This window comes from Cynocephalus volans, chromosome 16 (genome assembly GCF_027409185.1).
Source record: "Cynocephalus volans isolate mCynVol1 chromosome 16, mCynVol1.pri, whole genome shotgun sequence".
NCBI lineage: Eukaryota > Metazoa > Chordata > Mammalia > Dermoptera > Cynocephalidae > Cynocephalus > Cynocephalus volans.
In genome coordinates this window covers 63,655,273-63,679,247 of record NC_084475.1, presented here as the reverse complement: position 1 = coordinate 63,679,247, position 23,975 = coordinate 63,655,273, and the positions used below count along the sequence as shown (strand labels likewise).

Genomic DNA, 23,975 nt, shown 5'->3' with positions numbered 1-23,975 from the left:
TATGTATTTGATAAACAATACCTTATTTCCCACCATGCGCTGCTGTGCTAATGACTGGTGATACAAAGTTCAGGCTCCAATAGTCCAATCTGAAAGAGACAAGAAAAAACAAACCATCAATTACAGAAGAGAATGATAAGTGTTCTAATGCAAGTGCGATATTGCAAACAGCTATAGGCACAGAATAGGGGGTAATGTGGAGAGACATCCACAAGTAACCAGCGTTTTGGAACTGATGGAAGGATGCAAAATATATTGCAAGGCCTGGAAAATGGGAGAACAGAACGAAGTATGCAAGCTATTTGGAAGCCAGAGGTAAATCGAAGAGTTGGCAAAATTGGACATTTTATGAAATTAAAAACTGAGTTAAAAACAAGAACTGGGAATGAGATCAAGTTTTCCTCCCTAAGAAATGGGCTAGAAATGAGAAGTGAGAACGTTCACCAGGCTTTGAATGTTCCTACCAGAACTCAAGAATCAGAATGGTGTTTTTGAATTTCTTAACATGAGAAAGGGAAATAAACCTCTCTGTACTCAGTTTCCTTATCTCTGAAATTAAGATGATTATATTCTACCTAATAAAACTGTGGTGAGGATTAGTTGCTTTAATTTATATAATGTACTCAGAATGGCACCTGTTATTACTAAGGCTCCTTACATGTTAGCTCTTCTATTTGAGTCAGGTTTGAAGATTATTCCCTAATGTTCTGAGTTTGTGCACAGGAAGGTGAGGCAATTCTGAGACAACTGCCAGGAACTGTTTGGCACCAGCTCAACAGCTCACAAGGGAGAGGGAGAAATAGCCATTCAGTGGATGGCTGAACCAAGGGTTTGCTAACGAGTATCCCAGTGCTGCAGACAGAATCACTGCTACTTCACACACACCAGCTATCTACAGGGCACACTCTACCTCCCTGGTTTCTTGGTTCTCTCTACCACTCGAGGAGCTAAATTAAAGTTTTCACCAGAATAACAGAAGCATGTTCCAGACAGCCAGAAGAACTGCCTGCTCCATGAAGAAAGTTACACTGTCCTCAGCCACGTGGAATCCCCGTCCCTTTCTTCCAATCCCACCTGAGGACAGGCTTTCAGTTTCCCTTTCACTTGTTGCATCACCCTCATTGTTATTTTTGCACCATTCGGTCACTATGCAGTCCCTGATGATGAAATAAACCTGAATTTCTTTGTGAGCTCTAACTGCGGACAGGGTTTTGCTTTGGGCTGTTTCTCTTTAAGGAAGAGCCAGAAACTGCTTCAGACACAGGAAGCTCGCACAGAAGAAGGGCACCAAGACAGAGTCACATGTTAGTAGAGGGAATGGAGCTGATGCTTGTCAGCAGCTGCAGTTAATGTGTGGCCATGTGTTCTCTTCTCAACCCTGGACCTGGCATAATCCACCTGTAGGAGTGGTTGTGAGAGTTATGTAAATTCAGCTCTGAGAACCGCCTGGTGTCCAAGGGAAAAGTAAATCCAGGCTCGGGGCAGACTGGCATCTGTAGTGGAGAGGACCAATCTGGAATTTCTAGCAGTGTGTGTCCTAGCAGCAAATGGTGTGAGATTTTGGGTGGGAAACCCTTGTGTGTCCCTCGCAGCCTCACACACTGAGGGTGAGAGTGAGGAAGCAGGTGGAGGATGGGAGGACAGACTCTGCTTTTCCCTTACCCCCAATATAGCCATTTCCATTGTGTTTCCCAGGTTCCACAGGAACTCTAGGTTGCTGAGCAAAATTTTCCAGCATAATTAGTTTTTTGTTGAGATTACCACTCATTTTATTATTGTGGAGGGTATTGTTTTGAATGAGGCTCTTTTTCCTTTTCTGTGTCCTCTTTACCTTCCACTTCCATCTTTTTCCAATTGACTTTTTCTAAGTATAATCTGGATCTGCCACAGCCACTGCAACACCACATTTGTTTTTCTGTGATTTGTGTAGGACAACTGATAAAGAAAAACAGACTAATATTATTATAGGCCCATAATACTCAACCCCAATTAACCACTGAAATAGGTTGTTTTAAATATTATGAACATCAGCAATTCTTAAATATTTTGGTTTAAGGAGCCACTGATACTCTTGAAACTTATGACAACCCCAAAGAAATTGTGTTTGTGTGCTTCTATTTATTCGTATTTGCCATCTTGGAAATTAAAACTAACAAAGTTTTAAATGTTTGCTTATTCATATCAAAATAACTAAAATAAACCCACTACATGTTAACATAAAAGCAAATGAGTACAAAAAATAACTATTTTCTAAAATGAAAAAATTAGTAAGAAGAGAAGCAATGTTTTAAAGTATTCATATCTCTTTCCTGTCTGGCTTAGTAGAGTGATTTTTGGATTCTCATATCTGTTCTACATTCAATCTTTTGTCCTATGCTGTTATTTTTGAAATCTATGCGTGAAATCCAGCCTTATAGAGATATGCAGTCGGAAAAGGGAGGAACTTGGAGACCCCTACAAGAATCTCTTGGAGACCCCTAAAAGAATCTCTTGGAACTCCAGGGGTCCTCAGACCGCACTTTGAGAACCCTTGATATATGTGAGCATCTTCTAACGTTGAAATGATACTTACTTGCCCAGAGTGAGCTTGAATTTCTGCTCATCTGACTATTTCTCAATTCTGCTTGTTTTCATTATAATTTAGAAAATTGAGAAACATGAGAAAACATACTCTTGTGGTGAATATTATTTTCAGGTTTATCTGTTAAAAGATTTAGATAAGAATAAGTACACACTCAAAGTTTGGATTCTTGTTTATTAACATTCTTTAATTGAGAAATATAACAATCATACCCAAAAGTGCACAGAATGTAAGTAAAAATTTTGATGAATAATTATAGAAAATAGTTACATAACTACCAATGAATAAACACAATCATGTTTTGCAGCATATTAAAATCTCTGCCCCCATCACAACCCCTTCTTGGACATAACTGCATCTGAGAGTAGCAGCCAGACTGATGAGAGTTAGGGTAAAGAGCAGAGACCATGCACCAGGATTTTCAGAGCCAGAACAAAATTCACTATTGAGGAGTATTTGGTGAGGTGAATAGCTCCTGATGAGGGTAAAGTTGCAATTTTTCCAGTCAGATCCATCCAACAACCTTCGTAAAATCATCACAGGGTCATTCTAAATATCTGGACTATAGAAAGCCAAATTTCATCTTCATCCCTTGAAGCTAAGTTTCTGATCTGTCTTTCAAGTAAGTGGAACCTGGTATTCTAGTCCCAGATCAAGATGGATGATCATGACCAATTCCTGAGCCTTTCTGTGAAGTGCTGAAGGAGGAGGCCATGGGCTGGGACCCCTGAAATTACTGAGAAGTGACCATCGGCTACCATCAAGCTCAAGGGGAAGGTTGAAAGTAAGCAGCCAGGTAGGAGTCAGTGGGACAGAAATCAGATGAGTATGGAAACAATTCAAAGCAATAGACAGGCATAAAGCAGGACAAGATGTGACTGAGAAGTGTAAGGTACATTATTAGAGCTCCAGTTGCCCCAGGTAAGGGGAGGAAGCTATTAAAGGACCTGGATCTTTGTAAGCAACTACCTTGCATGTATCCCTTTGGTTATCCCTTGGTCGACCTTACCACAGTTGGGTTTTCCTTTTCAGGGGAGCTGAAGAGCAAACAGTAAGAGAGGAGTACCTACTGTCCATCCTAAGACATATTGCTTCTAGACCCTTCCCATAGGATCCCAAATAGGAAGATGACTACAAAGAAGTACTGTGCCAAGCCTCTTACCATTTCATACCTAGCCAACATCACACAGATAAAACACCTGAGACTCAGAAGTTGAAAAGTTTGTCTAAGAAATCTAATAACCAGGATCTACTAGAGCAATTTTCTTTATACTAGTCCCCAATACACATACACATTTTCTCTTCACCAGGTAAATGTCTTTCCTCTTCTGCAGGAAATGTATCTAAAAACTGGACTTTTGGGCCGGCCCGTGGCTCACTCGGGAGAGTGCGGTGCTCATAAAAACTGGGCTTTTTTTCTCCTTTTTCTCTCCATACTTTTATAAATTAATTATTTTAACAGAGAGACATTTGAAATAGGAATTCTTAGGAAGGATTAGAAGATCATCAATATTGGAGAACAGAGTAGTCAGGGCAAGGAGTAGAGTGGGGACTAGGACATCAGTCCACTGCTCACAGACCGTCTATGTGGATGTGGTAGATGACTCCAGAATAAATTTCCAAGCAGCTGATTCAGAGTCCATGGATTGGCTTATTAAGACACCCAAAAAGAACAGGCCTTCAGCCCTTATTCCTTAGCTACCTTCCCAGCTCAGGTGTGTCTTGGCCAAGCCTCTCCATTGTTTCAGGGCTGACATGAACAGTGATTCTGTGCCTCTGAGAGTCTCCAATCATAAAGTACTAGACATGTCCTCAGATAGTGGAGTCCTATCAAATGGAGAGTACATGGTCCCAGAGATCTGAGATTCTGTGCTTTTCTTCTGCACGGGACTAGTGTGTGGAATTCTAAAATAGGACCGTGGGTAGAAAGCTGTGGGGTACACAAACATTTAAAAAGCAAATGTATTTCACAGGGCCTATTTTCCAAAGCTCTGTAGTCTCAGGTTTAGCCTAACCTTTTCTAATTACATATAGAAATGTTAACCTTGCCAAAGACAGGAAACCTTCTTCGGGATAAAGTCTCAGTAACACAGCAAAGTTACTGCTCAAGGACAGATGTCCTTGGTTAACCTACTGATTGATATGTAAAATACTGGGGAAAGTGCTCTAGGGAAAAAGAGTGTTTGCTAAGATCAAGCTTTTGTTGGTGGATAGACTCATCCTTTTGCAAATTGCATTATGGAATGTCACTTCTCTTGTTTCACTGATGTTACCAGCTTATATTGTTAAACTACACTTAGCCATAACCCCACCTATGTTCTTTTTCTGTAACTTCCTGGTCTGGAGAATAAATGTGGGGAGAAAAGCCCAGTTTGTGGTTAATTTCCCAAGGAAGGAATGCAACTCTCGTGAGGGTTCTGGGAGATTAACCCCTTCAGGGTCTCTCACTGCTCAGAAGAAATGGGCTTTGAGTAATCCTTTGCATCTCTGTCACCCAGGGGAAGAGAGGTGATAAATCAGTGAGAGGCAAAGCAACAGGAAACCATTCCTTATTTGAGTTTTTCAGAGAAGGTTTAGTAAAAACATTTTTACCCATTTAAAAATGAACAATGTAAAGAATACAAAGCTCAAAATCAATGTAAAAAGTTCAGAGTCTTCACTAGTAATGAAAATCTGCTGCTTTCTGAGAAGAAGGAGAGTGAAATAATATGATCGTCCTATCATGTTATTTTTTCTTGTCTTTTAGCATCAAGACAGAGGCAAGCAGAAAAACAAAACTGGAGTTTTGAAGGGTGGTGTTCTGCTGTTGAATTCTAGGCTCTCCCTAGGTAGACCTTAATATCTCTTTTCGGTGAGGTTTTAGGGGTAAAACCACAGAGGACATCAGTTCCTAGAACCAGTCCTTCTCAGAAAATGATAACTTCAGAGAGGGGAGCCTCTTGCAAGGATATCAGGCCTGGGACACTTCTAATGCCTGCTCTGACCATCGACAGGAATTGAATGATGATTGAGATGGGCCATGCTTGTTACCCACTAGGTGACGGTGTGAGATGTCGTGGAAGGACTGTTGGTGTTGGGGGCAAAAATTCTGGGTCCTGCCTTCGGACATATTACAAGTTAATGTTCCTAAATTTTAGACTCCTTGTTTCAGACAGTACTTGTCCTGCAAACCTCACAGGGTTATTGTCTTTAAATTTAAGTTAATTTTATTTTATTAATATATATTTTTTACATGCTGTGATGTTGTTGCAGAGCAGTTGGGAGGGAGAGGGAGAGGGGAAAGGGGAAAAAATGGGATGGAAGGAGGAAGAGGGCAGAGGGGCAGGATTGAGGCTGTGGCACCCCCATATTCCCACAGGGGAGACCAGGGGCCTTCCAGCAGTGGCTGGGTCACTGTTGGGCTGGGTGCAGATGTCAAGGGGATATGGCAAAAGCCCTCACTTCTCGAACAACCTCAGTAGGCAGCTGTGACCCTGTTGTCTTTTGGTGAGGTGCTCAGGTGTCAAGTATTTCCATAGCCTCCAGATGACTGACAGGAACAAAAGTTATGTTTGGTATGTGTGCGTGTGGTCAGGGGGTTGGGTAAATTATCCTTTTTAAAAATCATATGTGTGGTAAATAACAAAAAGTTTTTATTTTGCCAAATGCTGATTTCTGTGTTGAATTCAATTCATTAAACTGTAGAACATTTATTATGCTCTAAGTTTATGGGCTGGCCACAGAGGATTATTTGATGATTTTTTTTTCACATCAGAAGCTTATATTGAAGCTTCTTGGTTCTTCATTCTGTCTCACAGTGAAAAGGTAGGGCAGTGAGGACCAGCACATGGTATTAGTTAAAAGTAGTCTACTTTTCTTTACTCGTTTCAGAGTCTTTCAATTTTTGTACATTCTTTTTAATTTTCAATTTTTTTTGGCCAGGATTGTCTTGTTGCTTTTGAATTTCTATTTCTTCTGGAGGTTAGAACCTAAAGAGGGAACTGAAAATGGAAATGGAACGGGCTCGTACCATTATTTTCCATAATGTTCAATTCATCATTTTTTCTTTCTCTATTTGACTTTCCTAGAAAGTGTACATTACATTTGCAAAAGACGAGGCAAAAATAAAACAAATACAAGTCTGAATATAATGAAAGTGAAAGAAATGACTCCCTACATAAAAAAAAAAATAAAGGAATTATGTTCTGTTAATCACCCTTCCATCTACCCTAATATGATTCCTGCTTATTACAACACAGATCGATTCCATCTGTTTTCCCGCTATAGTTGATAGTTTCACCCCAAAGAGCAGCTCACTTAGATTCAACATCGTGTTAATAAAAATAAAAATAAATTATCATCGTAAATAATTTTAAATGTTATGATTGAAAATAATTAACATATTTTACTCAGTAATATGATTTAGCAATCCTTCAAATCCATGAAATATATCTGGACACAAATATATTCCAAAAGGTGAAAACTGTCCAGAGAAAAAAATAATCCGCATTCTTTTCCAGGCCCCCCCATACCTTTCTCCTCCACTTCAGAAGTGCAATTCTCAAAATTATTTTCTGTATTTATTGTCACTAACTTCTCAAATTCCCCCTGCCATCTATTACAGTTTGGTTTCTGCTAATTAATTCTACCATACAAGTTCTAATTATGATCACCCAAGCAATCTGTTTTCAAAATGTAGTGGGCAGTTTCCGTCCACATTTTGCATGAATGCATTGATTTTCGAAGTAGTTTTAGTCTTTTAAATAGAATCTTATCAACATTCTCTCTTCTCCTACTGTATTCCAACTTTCTTTCCTTTGTGGCTTGTCCCTCTCTTTAAAGTTGAACGTAACAGGAATCAATTTTAAGTTCTTTCTTCATTCTGTACAATCTTCTCACATGACCACTTCTGCTCCCAGGCTTTCAGTTAATGGCATTGGTTGTAAATTACACACTCAAATACCCAATTGCCAGTGGACCTTTGCACTTGGATGTGTACCAGTCAACTATAGAGGATATTTACTGCTTTTATTTTCATTTCCTGATATGCCTTGCTGCCGTTTCTGCTAAGAGAATTTTGTTTGGTTTTCCTTCTTCTCATTATAGCTCTAAACCTAACACAAATTGTTAAATATGATTACTCTTTTTTGGTTCCTTCCCTTACATAAATCAATGTTACAAGAAAGCATGGACTGAATTTGGTAGCTCACCTCTATATCCTAAAAGCAACATTCCCTTGTACAACTTAATTTAGAGAAAGTTGATTTTTAGTTATAACTTGAATATAATGGTAATAAGAAAATAAACTGTACCATCTATTTTTTAATCAGGTTGCACAATCAGACTTGGTGTTTCTTATTTAAAAAATAAATAACTACAGTAAGTTTTTTATAGTAAAAATTTAGTTAACAAAGCAAAACAAATTGGCTAAATATAAAAACATTTTTTGTTATATTAACCACAATATAAAGGTACACATGATATTATATGAACAAAAGTAAGTGCAATCTTATAAATAGGTAAATAAATAAATATTTAAAAAGGAAGGTAAATACATCATACATCACCTTAGGGCTAGCGCCTATAAAGATGAACATGAAGTTCCTTAATACTCCTGAAAACATTTGACACATTTGATTCAACTCATGCCATGGTTACTCCAGCAATGAGAGTCTTTGAAATGGCAGAATTCATGAAAGCCTGATACAATGTATTAGTCAATGACGATCATTTCCATGATGGACCAGGTCTCATTGTCTTCTCCCTAATCTTCCTTGCAAGTTTATTGATGAAGAGAAGGATCTCATGATTTCTGATCTCACAACATCCCAGGCGCAAGGGCTGTGCTACTTCTCTTTCAGGTAGAGAGAAGATTCTTTGGAAGAATTTCCTCATGGCCAGTGTGAAGTCCTCGTTCAACAGGGGAGTCTCTTCCACCCCCACCTCTGGCATCAGACAGGTTTCCAGGTCGTCCAGCTGCTGATAGAGTCCAGTGCAGAGTTCGTCCAAGAGGGTCTCATCCCAAGCAGCCGATGAGCCCTTTGTGCAGAAGAGGTTGAAGCTCTGCTGGGTCATCTCATGGAGGACAGAGATGGCTCGGGCCTTCTGCAGCTGGTGGCCATCCAAGTCTTCCTGGGGGAATCCGAAGTCATTTCTGTCCTTCAGGCAGGACAGAAGGGAGATTCTCCTCATTCATCGCAGGAGTATCAAGGCCCTCCAGGTCCCTAGGCTGTGGGTCTGAAGCAGATCACAGCCCAGAGAGCAGGTCGCCTGGCAGCTGAGCACCAGCACGGCCATCAGTAAAGAACTGGACAAGGCCATTGGAGACATTGCAGATGCTGCTGGCCTGGCTGAGATGGGCGACCCGGAGCCTTGGCCTCTAGGTTCTCTGAAGAGTTTGCTTTGTGCATGTGTCTTAAACAGGGAACACACTAGTTTCCATTTTCTAAATGCCCCCCTTGCTTTCTACTTCTGTTTTTGCTTTCCTTTATGCATGTTCTACATGGATTTAGAAGCATTTTTTCAACCCTTTTATTATTATTATTATTATTATTATTATTATTACCTTCTCTTCCCCCACTACCAAAGTTTTTTTACATGATTTTTTCTAATTGAATTCCCTATGAAATTTTCATAACACAGACATACTGTATATCCCTTTATATACTCCATGTATATCTCTAGTATACAGAAAAGAAGAAAAAGTGTAAAATTTGCTCTTTTTATACAGTGTGTGGTTAAGAATGACAAAAAAATTAAGCTATAATTTAAATTTAAAGGGTACTGACATGTAACTTATATTTATAACAAAATTTGAAAAACAACTTTTAATGTAATTTACTCATATAAATTTTAATTATCAAATTGCATAATCCAAAATTTATATAAATGAATGATAATAATACAAATTTAATAATATGCTTATGACTCAAAACTGCTGAAAAAGTTGAAATAAATTATTTTCTTTCCTTTATTTTACTGTACTTTACTTTTCATTTTGCTTCATATGAGAAGATAATTTGTGAACTTCTAGGTAAAGATTATTATCCAGACATGAGTATTGTTGAACGTTTTTTATTTTCAGCACTTGACTTAATTATCAATGTGCTGCATAACTTAGGTAGTATTAATAATAAAACATAAACTATCTGCATTTAATTCTGAAAGACCACAACACATTTAAAAGCACTGAGGACCAAATGTATGCAACATCCACAAGACAGCCAATGGCAGCCCAAATGTGTGCAGGCTAAGGCCACATCTTGTGGTATGACTTTGAGACCCAGTAAACAAAAGAGAAAGTCCTCCAATCACAGTCAGTATTCACTATAAATTTGTAACACTGATATTGCATACATTTCGTGTATCTTTCACGAACTCAATGTCAGTGCTTCCTATGTGATACATAAGAAAACTCAACGAGAAAAATGTATACTAAGGAAGAAGATATATACTATTTGTTGGATACTTTGAGTTTTGGAGGGTCACAAACTATTGTACTATCTAAGATTTGTTCACACCCAGGAACTAATCTTTGTACTCTTGGAGAAATGTCAGTCCCAATAAGAGCATGTTATTTAGGAAATATTAATTTGAGTCTCTTTTTTGTGTGTATTTTTGCACTAAAGTTCAAATTTCCCAAAGGTTTTCGGAAGTTCGAATCAAACTCAATTCTTATCAAATAAAGGAAAGAATCTTAATCCTAAATTCATATCTGGACAATAATGATTATTATCATGTGAAAAATTAACTCTCAGCTCTAATCCTGACCTCTGGTCTTACTTTTTTTTTTTTTACCTGTAAGGAATTAGGTTGCCTCAGCCTTCTAGATTCCTACTCTAAGTGGTAGGTATGAGACCACCTTAGCAAATCAGCTATTTAGTAGCTGTAATTTTTACTGAGGCAGTTTCTCAGACTTTCTCCTTTTACTGGAAAGCATTCATAAATGATCAAGGGGTTTGGCTTCATCATGGTCATATTTGCTCATGTTATAATAAACAATGACTAATATTTCTAGTCCGTTCTTACTGACTGTCAATAATGCCTACTCAGTTTATTTCTAAAACCACTAGAATTCTAGTTCCTTTAAGGCACATATGGCTCTGGGGATTGTAATTGCAAGAGCAGCATATGTCAGCCTTTGCCTAGCACTATGTGAAACTATATTATGACTTCCTCTCTAGTTTGTCCTCTACTTTGTCATAATACAACATAACCAGCTGGTGTCACATGCAGAGCCACATATGAACACTGAAACTCTTCTTTATTCGCACAGCTCAGAGCTACCAGAAAATTTACCACAGTACATTTTGAGAATAGTAGTTTCTGTCCCCCAAACAATTAATTTCTGGTTTTCCTTTCCTGGTCAATCAGGGACAAAATCCCCAGAATGTAGGATTCAAATCATTTGATAATCTTTAGATGACACTAATAGAAAATCAGTATGTCTTTATAAGGGTAAAAATTATGGAAGGGATCGATTTTTTTAAATAACCAAAATAAATTTTATTATTACTTATTTTTCATGTTTCAGTTTAATTCTTTATATCATTGAACAATTAAAACGTTCTAAGTTGTGAAATGTGCACAGGGGTTTCCATAATAGATAAGTCTTCTTTCCAGAAATGTATATTGCAAAAATTAACTACTTTTAGTAGTTTATCTAGTCAGCCCATTTTTATTGGATGTTCAGTTCATCCTTATCATCAAACGCTGAGAATACAGGGCAATAACGTCCAAGCTGTTTTTCTTGGTCTGTCAAACACTGGGAAATGAGTGATTTTTTTTTCATTGTTGTTTACTTGAGATTGTGTTGGGAATTTTTTGCATATTCCCTTTTCCTTATAGAACATTACTGCGAAAATTTGTTTTGCTACCCCTGGATTTCTTTTCTCTTCTTTTCATCTTCAGGTCACTTTTCATGAAGAAATGTGAATATGATAAGACAAACGGACTGTACCATGGTCACATCACCAGATATATTTCTTTCTCATTTCACTATTTCTAGAAAGAAAACGGGTCTGGTGTTGTTTCCCAATGCATGGGGACAATAAGAAAACAAATGTACGTCTAAATGTGATAAATATATAAGAATGATCAAAAAGGAAATTAGAAAATATCTTGAGACAAATGAAAATAAAAACACAACATACCAAAACATGTGCTTCAGTAAAAACAGGACTAAGTGGGAAACTTACATCTGTAATAGCTTTCACTGAAAAAGAATAAGGATCTCAAATCAAAACCTGAACTTTACAACCTAAGGAACTAAAAAAAGAACAACGAATAAACCCATAGCTAGCAAAAGGAAGGAAATAATGAAGATTAGAGCAGAGATAAATGAAAGCAAGAATAGAAAAACAATAGAAAATATCAATAGATCTAAGAGTTGATTTTCTGAAAGGATCAACAAAGTTGACAAACCCTTAATTAGATTTACTGAGAAATAAAGAGTGAAGACTCAAATAACAAAACTCAGAAATGAAGGAGAAGACGTTGCAACTGATGCCACAGAAGTCAAAGGAACATAAGCAATTACTATAAACAATTATGTCCCAAGAAATTGGATAAGCTAGGAGAAATGGATAAATTATTTTAAACACACAACCTACCAAGACTGAATCAGGAAGAAATAAAAAATCTGACCAGATTTATAACTAGAAGGAGATTGCATCATAATAAAAACCTATCCAACAAACAAAAGCCCATGACTGGATGGCTTCACTGAAGAATTATACCAAACATTTGAAAAATTAACACCAATCATCCTCCAACTCTTTCAAAAAATTAAAAGGAGGAAAAAGTTTGAAACTCATTTTATGAGGTTAGTATTACACTGATGTCAAAATCAGACAAAGATACTACAAGAAATCTACAGACCTATATCTCTGATGAATATTGATGCAAAATTCCTCAAAAAAATGCTTGCAAACCAAATGAAACAGCATATTAAAAGGATTTTACACAATGACTAAGAGGAATTTATTCTTGAAATGCAAGGATGATTCAACACATGAAAATCAATCAGTGTAATATACCACATTAATAATATAAAGGGAAGAAAACACACGATCACCTCAGTTAATGCAGAAAAAGCATTCCAAAAAATTTCAATATCCTTTCATGACAAAAACATTCAAGACAGTTTTAACAGAAGGAAATTACCTCAACATAATAAAGGCCATATAGGAAAAGCTTACAGCAAACATTATGCTCGATGGTAAAACTGAAAGCTTTTTCTCTAAGATCAGAAACAAGACAAGAATTCCACTTTCACCACCTGTATACAATATAATACCCGAAGTCCTACGTGGAACAATTAGCAAGAAAGAGAAATAAAAGATATCCATATTATAAAGAAAGAAAAAAATTATCTGTGTTTGCAGATGACATAATATCATATGTAGAAAATTGTAAGTTTACACAACACACACACACACACACACCTGTTAGAACTAATAAATGAAATCAGAAAAGTCATAGGGTACAAAATTAACATGCAAAAATCAGTGGCATTTCTATACCCTAAAAATTAACAATGTGAAAATAAATTAAGAAAACAAAACCATTTATAGTATCATCAAAGCAAATAAAATACTCAAAAATGAACTTAACCAAGGAGGAAAAGGAGTTATACACTGAAAACTACCAAATATTGCTGAAGAAACTAGGGAATATACAAATAAAGATAAACGCAGCCTGTGTTCATGGATTGAAAGACCTAATATTGTTAAGATGTTCATACTATCCAAAGCAATCTACACATACAAGGCAAGCTCTATCAACGTCACAAAGGTATTTTTTGCAGAAATATAAAAACTAATCCTAAAATTCAAATGGAATTCTAAAGGACCAGAATAGCCAAATCAATCTTGAGGGGGAAGAAAAGCAAAGCTGGAGGCCTTACACTTCCTATGTCATAAACTATTACAAAGCTACAATAATCAAAACAGTATGGTATGAGTACAAAGCCAGAAAAATACACCAATGGAATAACATAGAGGGCCCAGAAATAACCCCTCATGTATATGGTCAATGAACTATGACAAAAGTGCCAAGGCTACACAATGGTTAAAGATAGACTCTTCAACGAATGTTTGTAGGCAAACTGTATATCTATATACAAAAGAATAAGGTGTGACCCTTATGTTACATAACATACTAAATTTAACTCATAATAGATTAAAGACATAAACATAAGACTTGAAACTATATAAACCCTTGACAAAAACCTATAGGGAAAGCCTCATGAAAATGGCTTCGGTAATGAGTTCTCAGATGGGACACCAAAAGCACTGGACACTAAAAATTAGATAAACTGGGCGATATTAAACATTAAACAGATAAACTGGACAAATTAAACATTTCTGTCCATCGAAGGACAAACTCAAAAGAGTGAAAAAGCAACCTTTAAAATAGAAGAAAATGTTTACAAATCATATATCTCATAAAAGGGTAACCTTTGGAATATATAAGGAACTCCTACAACTCAACCGCAGAAAACACATAACTCTAGGGCCAGGCCCGTGTCTCACTTAGGAGAGTGCAGCACTGGTAGTGCCAAGGCCATGGGTTCGGATGCTATATAGGGATTGCCAGTGCACTCACTGGTTGACTGTGGTGAGGACAACACTGTGCCGAGAGTTGCGATCCCCTTACCAGTAAAAAAACAAAACAACAAGAACAAGAACAACAAAAAAACACATAATTCTATTAAAAATTGCACAAAGGATTTGAACAGCTGTTTCTTCAAAGAAGACATACAAAAGGCCAACAAGTATATTGCTATGGTCTAAATATTTGTTCCCCCATCCCGCCCCCAGCAAATTGATGGTGCTGAATACTAACCTTTGAGGTAATGATACCAGGAGAGGGAATCTTTAGAGGAGTGGTTAATGAGGCTACACCCTTATGAATGGGATTAGTGCCCTTATAAAAGACACCCCAAAGAACATCCCTTCCACAACATAAGGATGCAACAAGAAAGCACCATCTTTTGAATCAGGAAATGGGCCCTCACCAGACATCAAATCTGCTGAGGCCTTGATCCTGGACTTTTCACTTTCCAGAACCATGAGAAATAAATTTATTTTTTTGTATAAACTACCTATTTAATAGTATTTATTATAACAGTCTGAAAAGCAAAACAAACTCACAAAGAGATATCACCTCATATCCATCAGGAAGGCTCCTATCAAAAGAATAAAACAACATGTGCTGATGAGGATGTGGAGAAATTGGAACCAGCATTTATTGTCGGTGGAAATGTAAAATGATGCAGCCACAAGGAGAAACAATATAATTTTCCTCAAAAAATTAAAAATAGAATTCTCATAAAATACAGCAAATCCCTTCTGGGTATATATCCAAAAATATATTTAAAAGACAGGTTTAAATATATGTATTTGTACACCCATGTTCGTAACAGCATTATTCACATTAGCCAAAAGGTGGAAGCAACCTAAGTATCCATTGATGGACAGATAAATAGATAAACAAAATGGGGTAAACACATACAATGGAATATTATTCAGACTTATATGTATTTCATTAAAAATACCATAGAATATTATTCAGCCTTATGCAATGTAATATAAATCTGTGTTGTTATATTTTTCAGCAAAATGTGGTGTGTGTGTGTGTGTGTATATATATATATATATATATATATATAATGGAATGTAATTCAGTCTTATTCTGACATATGCTCCCACATGGATGAATCTTGAGGACATTATGCTAAGTAAAGTAAGCCAGTTGCAAAAGGACAAATACTGTATGATTCCACTTATATGAGATATCTAGAATTCATAGAAATAGAACGTGGTTTCTAGGGGCTGGGGTTAGGGAAAAAGAAATGGGTATTGGTTTAATGAGTGTATAGATTCAGTTTTGCAAGATGGAATATTTCTGCACGTTAGTTGTACAACTGTGTGAAAATGCTTAACACTACTGTACTATATACTTTGAAATGGTTAAGAACCTAAATTTTATGCTAGGTTTATCTTATCATAATTTAAAATATGTGTAAGAAGAGCAACATTATCTCACTGGAAAAAAATGACACACACACAAAAACTCACCTACTTTCAGCCCCACCTAGATGAAGATTAAGACAAAAAGCTGAGCAGAACTGGGTATTTCTATTTTTCCCTTCTACAGATTACATTTGTAAATGCACATCACTAATATCAGACTATGATGAAATCTCTGGCTTCATGCTTTGTTTTATGGTATAATTAGCCATTTTGGAATCTACAAATGTTTATGATATCATAAAGCCAATGCTATTCACCTTAGATCAATTCTCAAGTTAATCAGGAAATAATACAAGCAATAATATTAAAATATACAAAGGAGTTCTTGGCCTTAGCCAGCTCAACTAGAACAATAAAATGAGTTTTAAAGCATCAGAAATAAAATGAGTGTAGCAATGAGTAAAGTTAGTAATCACATTAATAAAAGAAATAATCTCAAAAGTATTAGTTATATTAATTAATACTCAAAAGTAATAATTATATCTATAATAAAGACATATGTATCATTAGTGAGTAAGGAAATTTTCAATATAACTTTCTAGAAAAATTACTGCCACTCTAACAAAAACAAATTGAGATTTTTACATAATAGATAAAAACTTCCTGATGGAAACAGAATTGAATTCAAAAACTAATTTACACAAAAAGAAACTGGATACGTGTAAAGTCAAAAGAGGAAAGTGACTTAAGGAGAGACATGGTTCTATGTCCTAGACAGGGCTTGGAGAAACATCCAAGGTTTTTTTACCCAGGTGAAATTAAAACAAGTATTCTTCAAAGGATTAAGGCTATAATTTATAGGAAATGTTTATGCCAATGGTTAAAAATTATAAAATTATGAATTACCAATGTAAACACTGGAGTGAATGAAATAACAGATAAATAATCAATAAAATGCTAGGAATAAATCAACACTTTTCAATAACAACTCCTAATGTAAAAGGTTTAAATTCCCCAATCAAAAGACACAGAGTGGCTGACTGGACTGAAAAGGAGGACCCAACTATATGCTGCCTTCGAGAGGCCCACCTCACCCATAAAGACTCACATAGACTAAGAGTGAAAGGATGGAAAAAGATTTGCCATGCAAACAAAAAAGAAAAATGAGCTGGAGTAGCTATTCTTATATCTGATAAAATAGACTTTAAACTAAAAACCATACAAAGAGACAATGAGGGACACTACGTAATGATAAACGGATTGATCCATCAAGAAGGCATAACAATCATAAATATATACACACCCAATGTTGGAGCAGCCAGATTTATAAAACAAACTCTATGAGACCTAAAGGAGGAAATAGACACTAATACCATAATAGCAGGGGACCTGAACACCCCACTGTCAATATTGGACAGATCATCTAGGCAAAGAATCAGCAGAGAAACACAAGATCTAAACAATACTCTAGACCAATTGGAATTGGCAGATATCTACAGAACATTACATCCAAAAACCTCAGAGTATTCATTCTTCTCATGAGCCCATGGATCATTCTCCGGGATAGATCACATATTAGGTCACAAATCAAGTCTCAACAAATTCATAAAAATTGGAATTATCCCATGTATTTTCTCAGACCACAATGGATTAAAATTAGAAATCAATAACAAACAAAATTCTGGAAACTATGCAAACACATGGAAATTAAACAGCATTCTACTTAATGACATATGGGTCCAAGAAGAAATCAAGCAGGAAATCAAAAAATTTATTGAAACTAATGACAGTAATGATATATCATACCAAAAACTGTAAGATACTGCAAAAGCACTACTAAGGAGGAATTTTATTGCATTAAATGCTTACTTCAGAAGAATGGAAAGATGGCAAGTGAACAACCTAACACTTCACCTTAAAGAACCAGAAAAACAGGAACAATCCAAACCTAAAGTTAGCAGACAGAAAGAAATCATTAAGATCAGAGCAGAACTTCATGAAATTGAAACCCAAAAACAATACAAAAGATCAACGAATCAAAAAGTTGGTTTTTTGAAAAGATAAATAAAATTGACAAACCATTAACATGGCTAACTAAAAAAAAGAGAGAGAAGATCCAAATAACACAAATTAGAAATGAAAAAGGTGATATTACAATTGATACATCTGAAACACAAAAATCATTCAAGACTACTATAAACAACTATATGCCAACAAATTTGAAAATCTGGAGGAAATGGATAAATTTCTGGACACACACAAGCTCCCGAAACTGAGCCATGAAGACATAGGAAATCTGAACAGGGCAGTAACAATAAAGGAGATTGAAGCTGTTATCAGAAGGCTCCCAACAGAGAAAAGCCCAAAACCAGATGGATTCACAGCAGAATTTTACCAAACATTCAAAGAAGAATTGACACCAATTCTATACAAACTATTCCAAAAGATTGAAACAGACACAAATCTCCCAAACTCATTCTATGAAGCAAACATCATCTTTTTACCAAAACCAGATAAAGATACAACTAAAAAAGAAAACTACAGGTCGATATCCTTAATGAATATAGATGCAAAAATCCTCAGTAAAATACTAGCAAACAGAATACAGCAACACATATGTAAAATTATTCACCACGATCAAGTGGGATTCATCCCAGAGATGCAAGTTTGGTTCAACACATGCAAATCAATAAATGTGATACATCATATTAATAAAATCAAACACAAGGACCATACGGTCATCTCTATAGATGCTGAGAAGCATTTGATAAAATTCAACATTCATTCAAGACAAAGACCCTCTATAAGTTAGGTATAGATGGAAACTATCTCAAAATGATTAAAGCCATGTATGATAAACCCACTGCCAATATTATCCTTAATGGGGAAAAGTTGAAAGCTTTTTCTTTAAGAACAGGAACTAAGCAAGGATGCCCACTCTCACCACTCCTATTCAACATAGTGTTGGAAGTACTAGCCAGAGCAATCAGAGAAGAGAAGGAAATAAAGCGCATCCAGATTGGAAAAGATGAAGTCAAAGTGTCCCTGTTTGCAGATGACATGATCCTATATATCAAACAGCCTAAAGCCTCTACAAAAAAACTCTTGGAGGTGATAAACGATTTCAGCACAGTAGCAGGATACAAAATCAACACACAAAAATCAGTAAAATTTCTATTCTCCAATAGTGAACATGCAGAAAGAGAAATCAAGAAGGCTTGCCCATTTACAATAGCCACCAAAAGAATAAAATATTTAGGAATGAAGCTGACCAAGGAAGTGAAAAATCTCTATGAAGAGGTCTACAAACCACTGTTGAGAGAAATTAAAGAAGACTGAAGGAGATGGAAAGATATCCCATGCTCTTGGATTCAAATAATTAACACTGTGAATATGTCCATATTACCCAAAGTGATCTACAGATTCAATGCAATCCCCATCAAAATTCCAATGACATTTTTCTCAGAAATGGAAAGAACTATCCAGAAATTTATATGGAATAACAAAAGACCACGGATAGCCAAAGCAATGCTGAGCAAAAATTAAAGCTGGAGGCACAACATTATCTGTCTTTAAACCATACTACAAGGCTATAATAACCAAAACAGTATGGTACTAGCATAAAAACAGACACACTGATCAATGGAATAAAATAGAGAATCCAGAAATCAACCCACACACCTATAGCCATCTGATCTTTGACAAAGGCACCAAGCCTATACATTGGGGAAGAGACTGCCTCTACAGCAAATGGTGCTGGGATAACTGGATATCAATAGGCAGGAGAATGAAACTAGACCCATTCCTTTCACCATACACTAAAGTCAACTCAAAATGTATAAAAGAATCTATTATACACCCTGAAACAATAAAACTTCTTAAAGAAAACATAGGAGAAACACTTCTGGAAGTAGGACTGGACATAGACTTCATGAATATGACCCCAAAAGTATGGGCAACCAAAGGAAAATAAACGAATGGGATTATATCAAACTAAAAAGCTTGTGCACAGCAAAAGAAACAATTAACAGAGTTAAAAGACAACCAACAGAGTGGGAGAATTTATTTGCAAAATATACATCTGACAAAGGATTAATATCCAGAATATACCAGGAACTCAAACAACTTTACAAGAAAAAAACAAGCAACCCAATTAACAAATGGGCAAAAGAGCTAAATAGGCATTTCTCTAAGGAAGATATACAAATGGCCAACAGACATATGAAAAAATACTCAACATCACTCAGCATTCGGGAAATGCAAATCAAAACCACACTGAGATACCATCTCACCCCAGTTAGAATGGCTAATATCCAAAAGACTCTAAATGATAAATGCTGGCATGTTGTGGAGGAAAAGGAACTCTCATACGTTGTTGGTGGAAGTGCAAAATGGTGCAGCCTCTATGGAAAATGGTACGGAGGTTCCTCAAACAATTGCAGATAGATCTACCATATGACCCAGCTATCCCACTGGGAATATACCCAGAGGAATGGAAATCATCAAGTCAAAGGTATATCTGTTCCCCAATGATTATCGCAGCACTCTGTACAATAGCTAAGAGTTGGAACCAGCCCAAATGGCCATCATCAGATGAGTGGATATGGAAAATGTGGTACATCTACACAATGGAATACTACTCAGCTATAAAAAAAAGAATGAAATACTGACATTTGCAACAACATGGATGGACCTAGAGAGAATTATATTAAGTGAAACAAGTCAGGCACAGAAAGAGAAATATCACATGTTCTCACTTATATGTGGGAGCTAAAAATAAGTAAATAAATAAACAAAAAAACTGGGGGTGGGGGTGGGAAGAAGACATAACAATTACAATTCCTTGAAATTGATACGACAAACATACAGAAAAGATATTGATGGGAGTGAGCGGGGAGAGGGAGGTGGGAGAGAGGTTTCGGTAATTGGCCACAATAATCTACCACATTGTAAACTGACAAAATAAAATAAAATAAAGCATTTTTAAAAAAGAAATAACAGATAAAATAAAATGAAACTTGATTGTAAAATTAGATTGAAAAAAGAACTGAAACTAGCAAGCAAATGTGTTACTATTTAAATTTACTACAAAGTGATATTAATTAGAACAATAATAAATTAGTACTTAGCTAAATAAATTAGCAATGTTTTGAATTAAATAGGTAAGTAAGTAATAGTTTAAATCATATAAATCAAATATTAAAAGTTTTCAGCAGGCATGGTAAATATAGTTAATAATAATGCATTGTACACTTGAAATTTGCTAAGGGCCAGATTTTAAGTGTTCTACTCCCCCAAACACACACACGAAAAGATAACCATGACAGGTCATGAATGTGTTAATCAGCCTAATTGTGGGAATCATTACACAGGGTATATTTATACCAAAACACCATGTTGCAGACCTTAAATACATACATGTTTTACTTGTTAACTATGTATCAATAAAAATATGTTCAAAAGTTTTGTTCCAATTCACTCATTTCTCAAAATGATTTTCAGAAAGCATTTAAAAAATATGCATGGAGATGATAACCGAAGTTCTTCTCTAGGTATCACCTTATTTTCCAACTCCACCTCACATAAAAGCCAAACAAAATGATTTTATAATCACACGGTGCACCCAATTTCCCTTATTGTGTTTCTTCTTTAACCTACTCACATTTGGCTTCTGTCCCATTAATTTTACTAAACCAGATCCCCCTTGGTCACCAATGGTGCCTATTGTCAGGTCCACTGGGACAGTTAGTCCTCATCTTCCCTGAAATCACCACTGCCTTCCCCTCATTTGTCTCTCCCCCACTTTTTCCTATTTCTCCTTCTAACTGCACTGGCTGCTCCACCTCAGTGCCCTTGGAAGATTCTCCTATGATCTACCTTTGAGGATCTGCAGGAAGTTTAGGTCTTAGTCTCATTGTCCCATCTATTTATCAGTGACCACATCTATTCCCATGCCCTTATTATCAAACATACAGTAAAGAGTCCCAAATTAACACCTTCACCCAAGACATTTGTTTTCATTCTAGACCTAAATTCCAAACTGCCAATAAGACTTCTGGAATTACCTGTCTCCCAGGCAACGGAGGAAGGACAAAGTAGGGAGGACAAGTAATATCTTTTTTCCTAAAGCTTCTGGAGTGGGAACATCATTTTCCATTACTTCTCTTTGTAGCATTAAATATAATTGAAATAAAATAGGAATTAGTATTGTTTTTATGTCTCCTTCCCTCTAAGACTGAGAGTTTCAACACAGCAGGAACTCTCTGCTTTATTCAGTGGTATTTCTTGAAGGAAATTCCAGAATCTGCCACGTACTCAATTTACACATACAATGTGAATAGAATGAAAGAGTAAATGCATTTTTTAACCTTTCTTCAATTTGCTTTAGAAAATGAGGGTGTGGATTTTGTTTTCAGATTAAAGAAGAAGTTTCTTTGATAAAAATTTAATAAAGCAATGAGCAAATTTAATAACATCGAAAGTGAACATGTCATAAATTTTAATACAATATGGAGATGAACATGTTACTACATATAAAATGTCAAATATTATAAATACCAAAGATACAAAAGAATAAACATAAATAAATAAATAGATAAATAAATAACATCAGGACAGTAATTTTTTAGGAATTGAAGCCCAGAGCTGAATATTTTTAACATACACTTGTTTAATACTATTAACAAGATATTTCCTGAATTAATTCAATAATTTAGTCACTAAAGAGGAAATAGCCTTTTGAAATGAGCAAAGACACATGTGCAAGTGTGATAATGGCAGATCAGACAGTGAGAATCCTCTCAAGATGACTGCAGGTCTTGAGCGTTTCTTCTTAACCTTTCTTGCAAGTTTGTTGATGAAGAGAAGGATCTCGTGATTTCCACTCTGACAACCTCCCAGGCACAGTCACTGTATTTCTTCTCTTCTAGGTAGACACGGATTCTCTGGAAGTACCTCTTCAAGGCCAGTATTGGACCCTCAGTTACACGAGCAGATTCTTCTTCTCCCATCGCTTGCACCGGGCAGGTCTCCAGGTCTTCCAGCTGCCTATGAAGTCCAGCACGGAGCTCGTCCAGGAGGGTCGGGTTCCAGGCAGCAGAGGAGCGCTCTGTGTGGAAGAGGCTGAAGATCTGCTGCAGCATCTCGTGGAGCACAGACATGGCCTGGGCCTTCTGGAACTGGCTGCCATCCACCACCTCCTCAGGGAATCTGAAGTCAATTCTGTCCTTCAGACATGAGAAAGGGGAGATTCTCCTCATTTGGGCCAGAAGCACAAAGGTCTTCTTGCTAAGCAGGACAGAGTTCTGAGGCAGGTCACAGCCCAGAGATCCAGCAGGGCCATAGCTGCCCACCAGCAGGACTGTCAGTAGAGGGAGCAGGAGGGCCATGGGAAGCTGAGGATGCTGCTGGCCTGGCTGAGCGGGGGCTGGGGGGACTGTGGACTGTAAGTCCTCTGAAGACATTCTCTCTATGCACGGCTTTTAAATAGGGAACACAAGAGTTTTCATTTTCTGAACATTTCTCTCCACTTTTACTTCCCTTTTTTGTTTTCACTTGTGTATTCTCTCTATCACCTAAGAACATGTCATTAACCCAAACCCTTTTAGCAGTAGAATGTTGTCAGTCAACTTCCGACGTGCCAATCCAAATAGTTACTTATCAATTAATTGAGAAACATTGTTGTCCTAAATACCATGGTTTATGTAGGTATGTAAATTCTCATAAACACACATACATATTTTTTGTTTTCATATATAAATATCACTCTTCTCTGTTAGGGGAACAAATTTTTAGTGCTGATCATGGATGACTTATGCACCTTCCATACTTTACACAGGATTCACATCCTCTCAGCCCTATGAGTTTATTTGTTTAGAAATTTTCCAGATCAAGTGTGGCAAATAATCGCTTTAAAACAGAGAGCGGGGTTTTGTTAGCTGTTTTATTCATGGAAGAGTCTGATGATTATTAGGGAATGAGTTTCTCTATTGCTGCTTTTCTTATCAAAAATACATATTGACAGGTCCATATGGTTATGCTTCAGGATTAGCATAGGCAGCACGGTTGCCTTCCAGCATTTTTTTGTGGGAGGTCCAGATTGCTCCTTAGGCTGTGCCAATACCCCTAGCTGGAATCCTGGCTCTTTTTTGGTGATTATGGGTGTGGGAATTCTAATTTCAAGATGATGTTATTTCCCCAGGACCACCTCACTCACAAGGTAGTTAGCCCATCTAGTAATGCCTTCTCCTCTAGAGTGGCAAAGTGTCTTCAACCCAAACTCTTCCACACTCACTCCCTGAGGGCAGGCTCAACACATTTGATGACTTTAGATATCCTTTACTGAGGAGGGGTTTTCTTCTTTGCTGTCAAGGTAATAAATCCCCCAGGATCCTTGCCCTCACCCTTACAGTGTTTGTGTCAATGACCCAAGTTCTCAG

At 36.6% G+C, this 23,975-nt stretch overlaps 1 protein-coding gene and 1 pseudogene across 1 annotated transcript; both read right to left on the bottom strand.

The window, feature by feature from the left end:
- Positions 1-8,310: 8,310 nt before the first annotated feature.
- LOC134365000 (interferon alpha-4-like) lies at positions 8,311-8,881 on the bottom strand (annotated as a pseudogene).
- Positions 8,882-22,337: 13,456 nt separating this feature from the next.
- Positions 22,338-22,925, bottom strand: LOC134364858 (interferon omega-1-like). The gene has a single exon (XM_063081033.1). The coding sequence runs from the start codon at positions 22,923-22,925 to the stop codon at positions 22,338-22,340; it is 588 nt and encodes a 195-aa protein (XP_062937103.1).
- Positions 22,926-23,975: the final 1,050 nt, after the last annotated feature.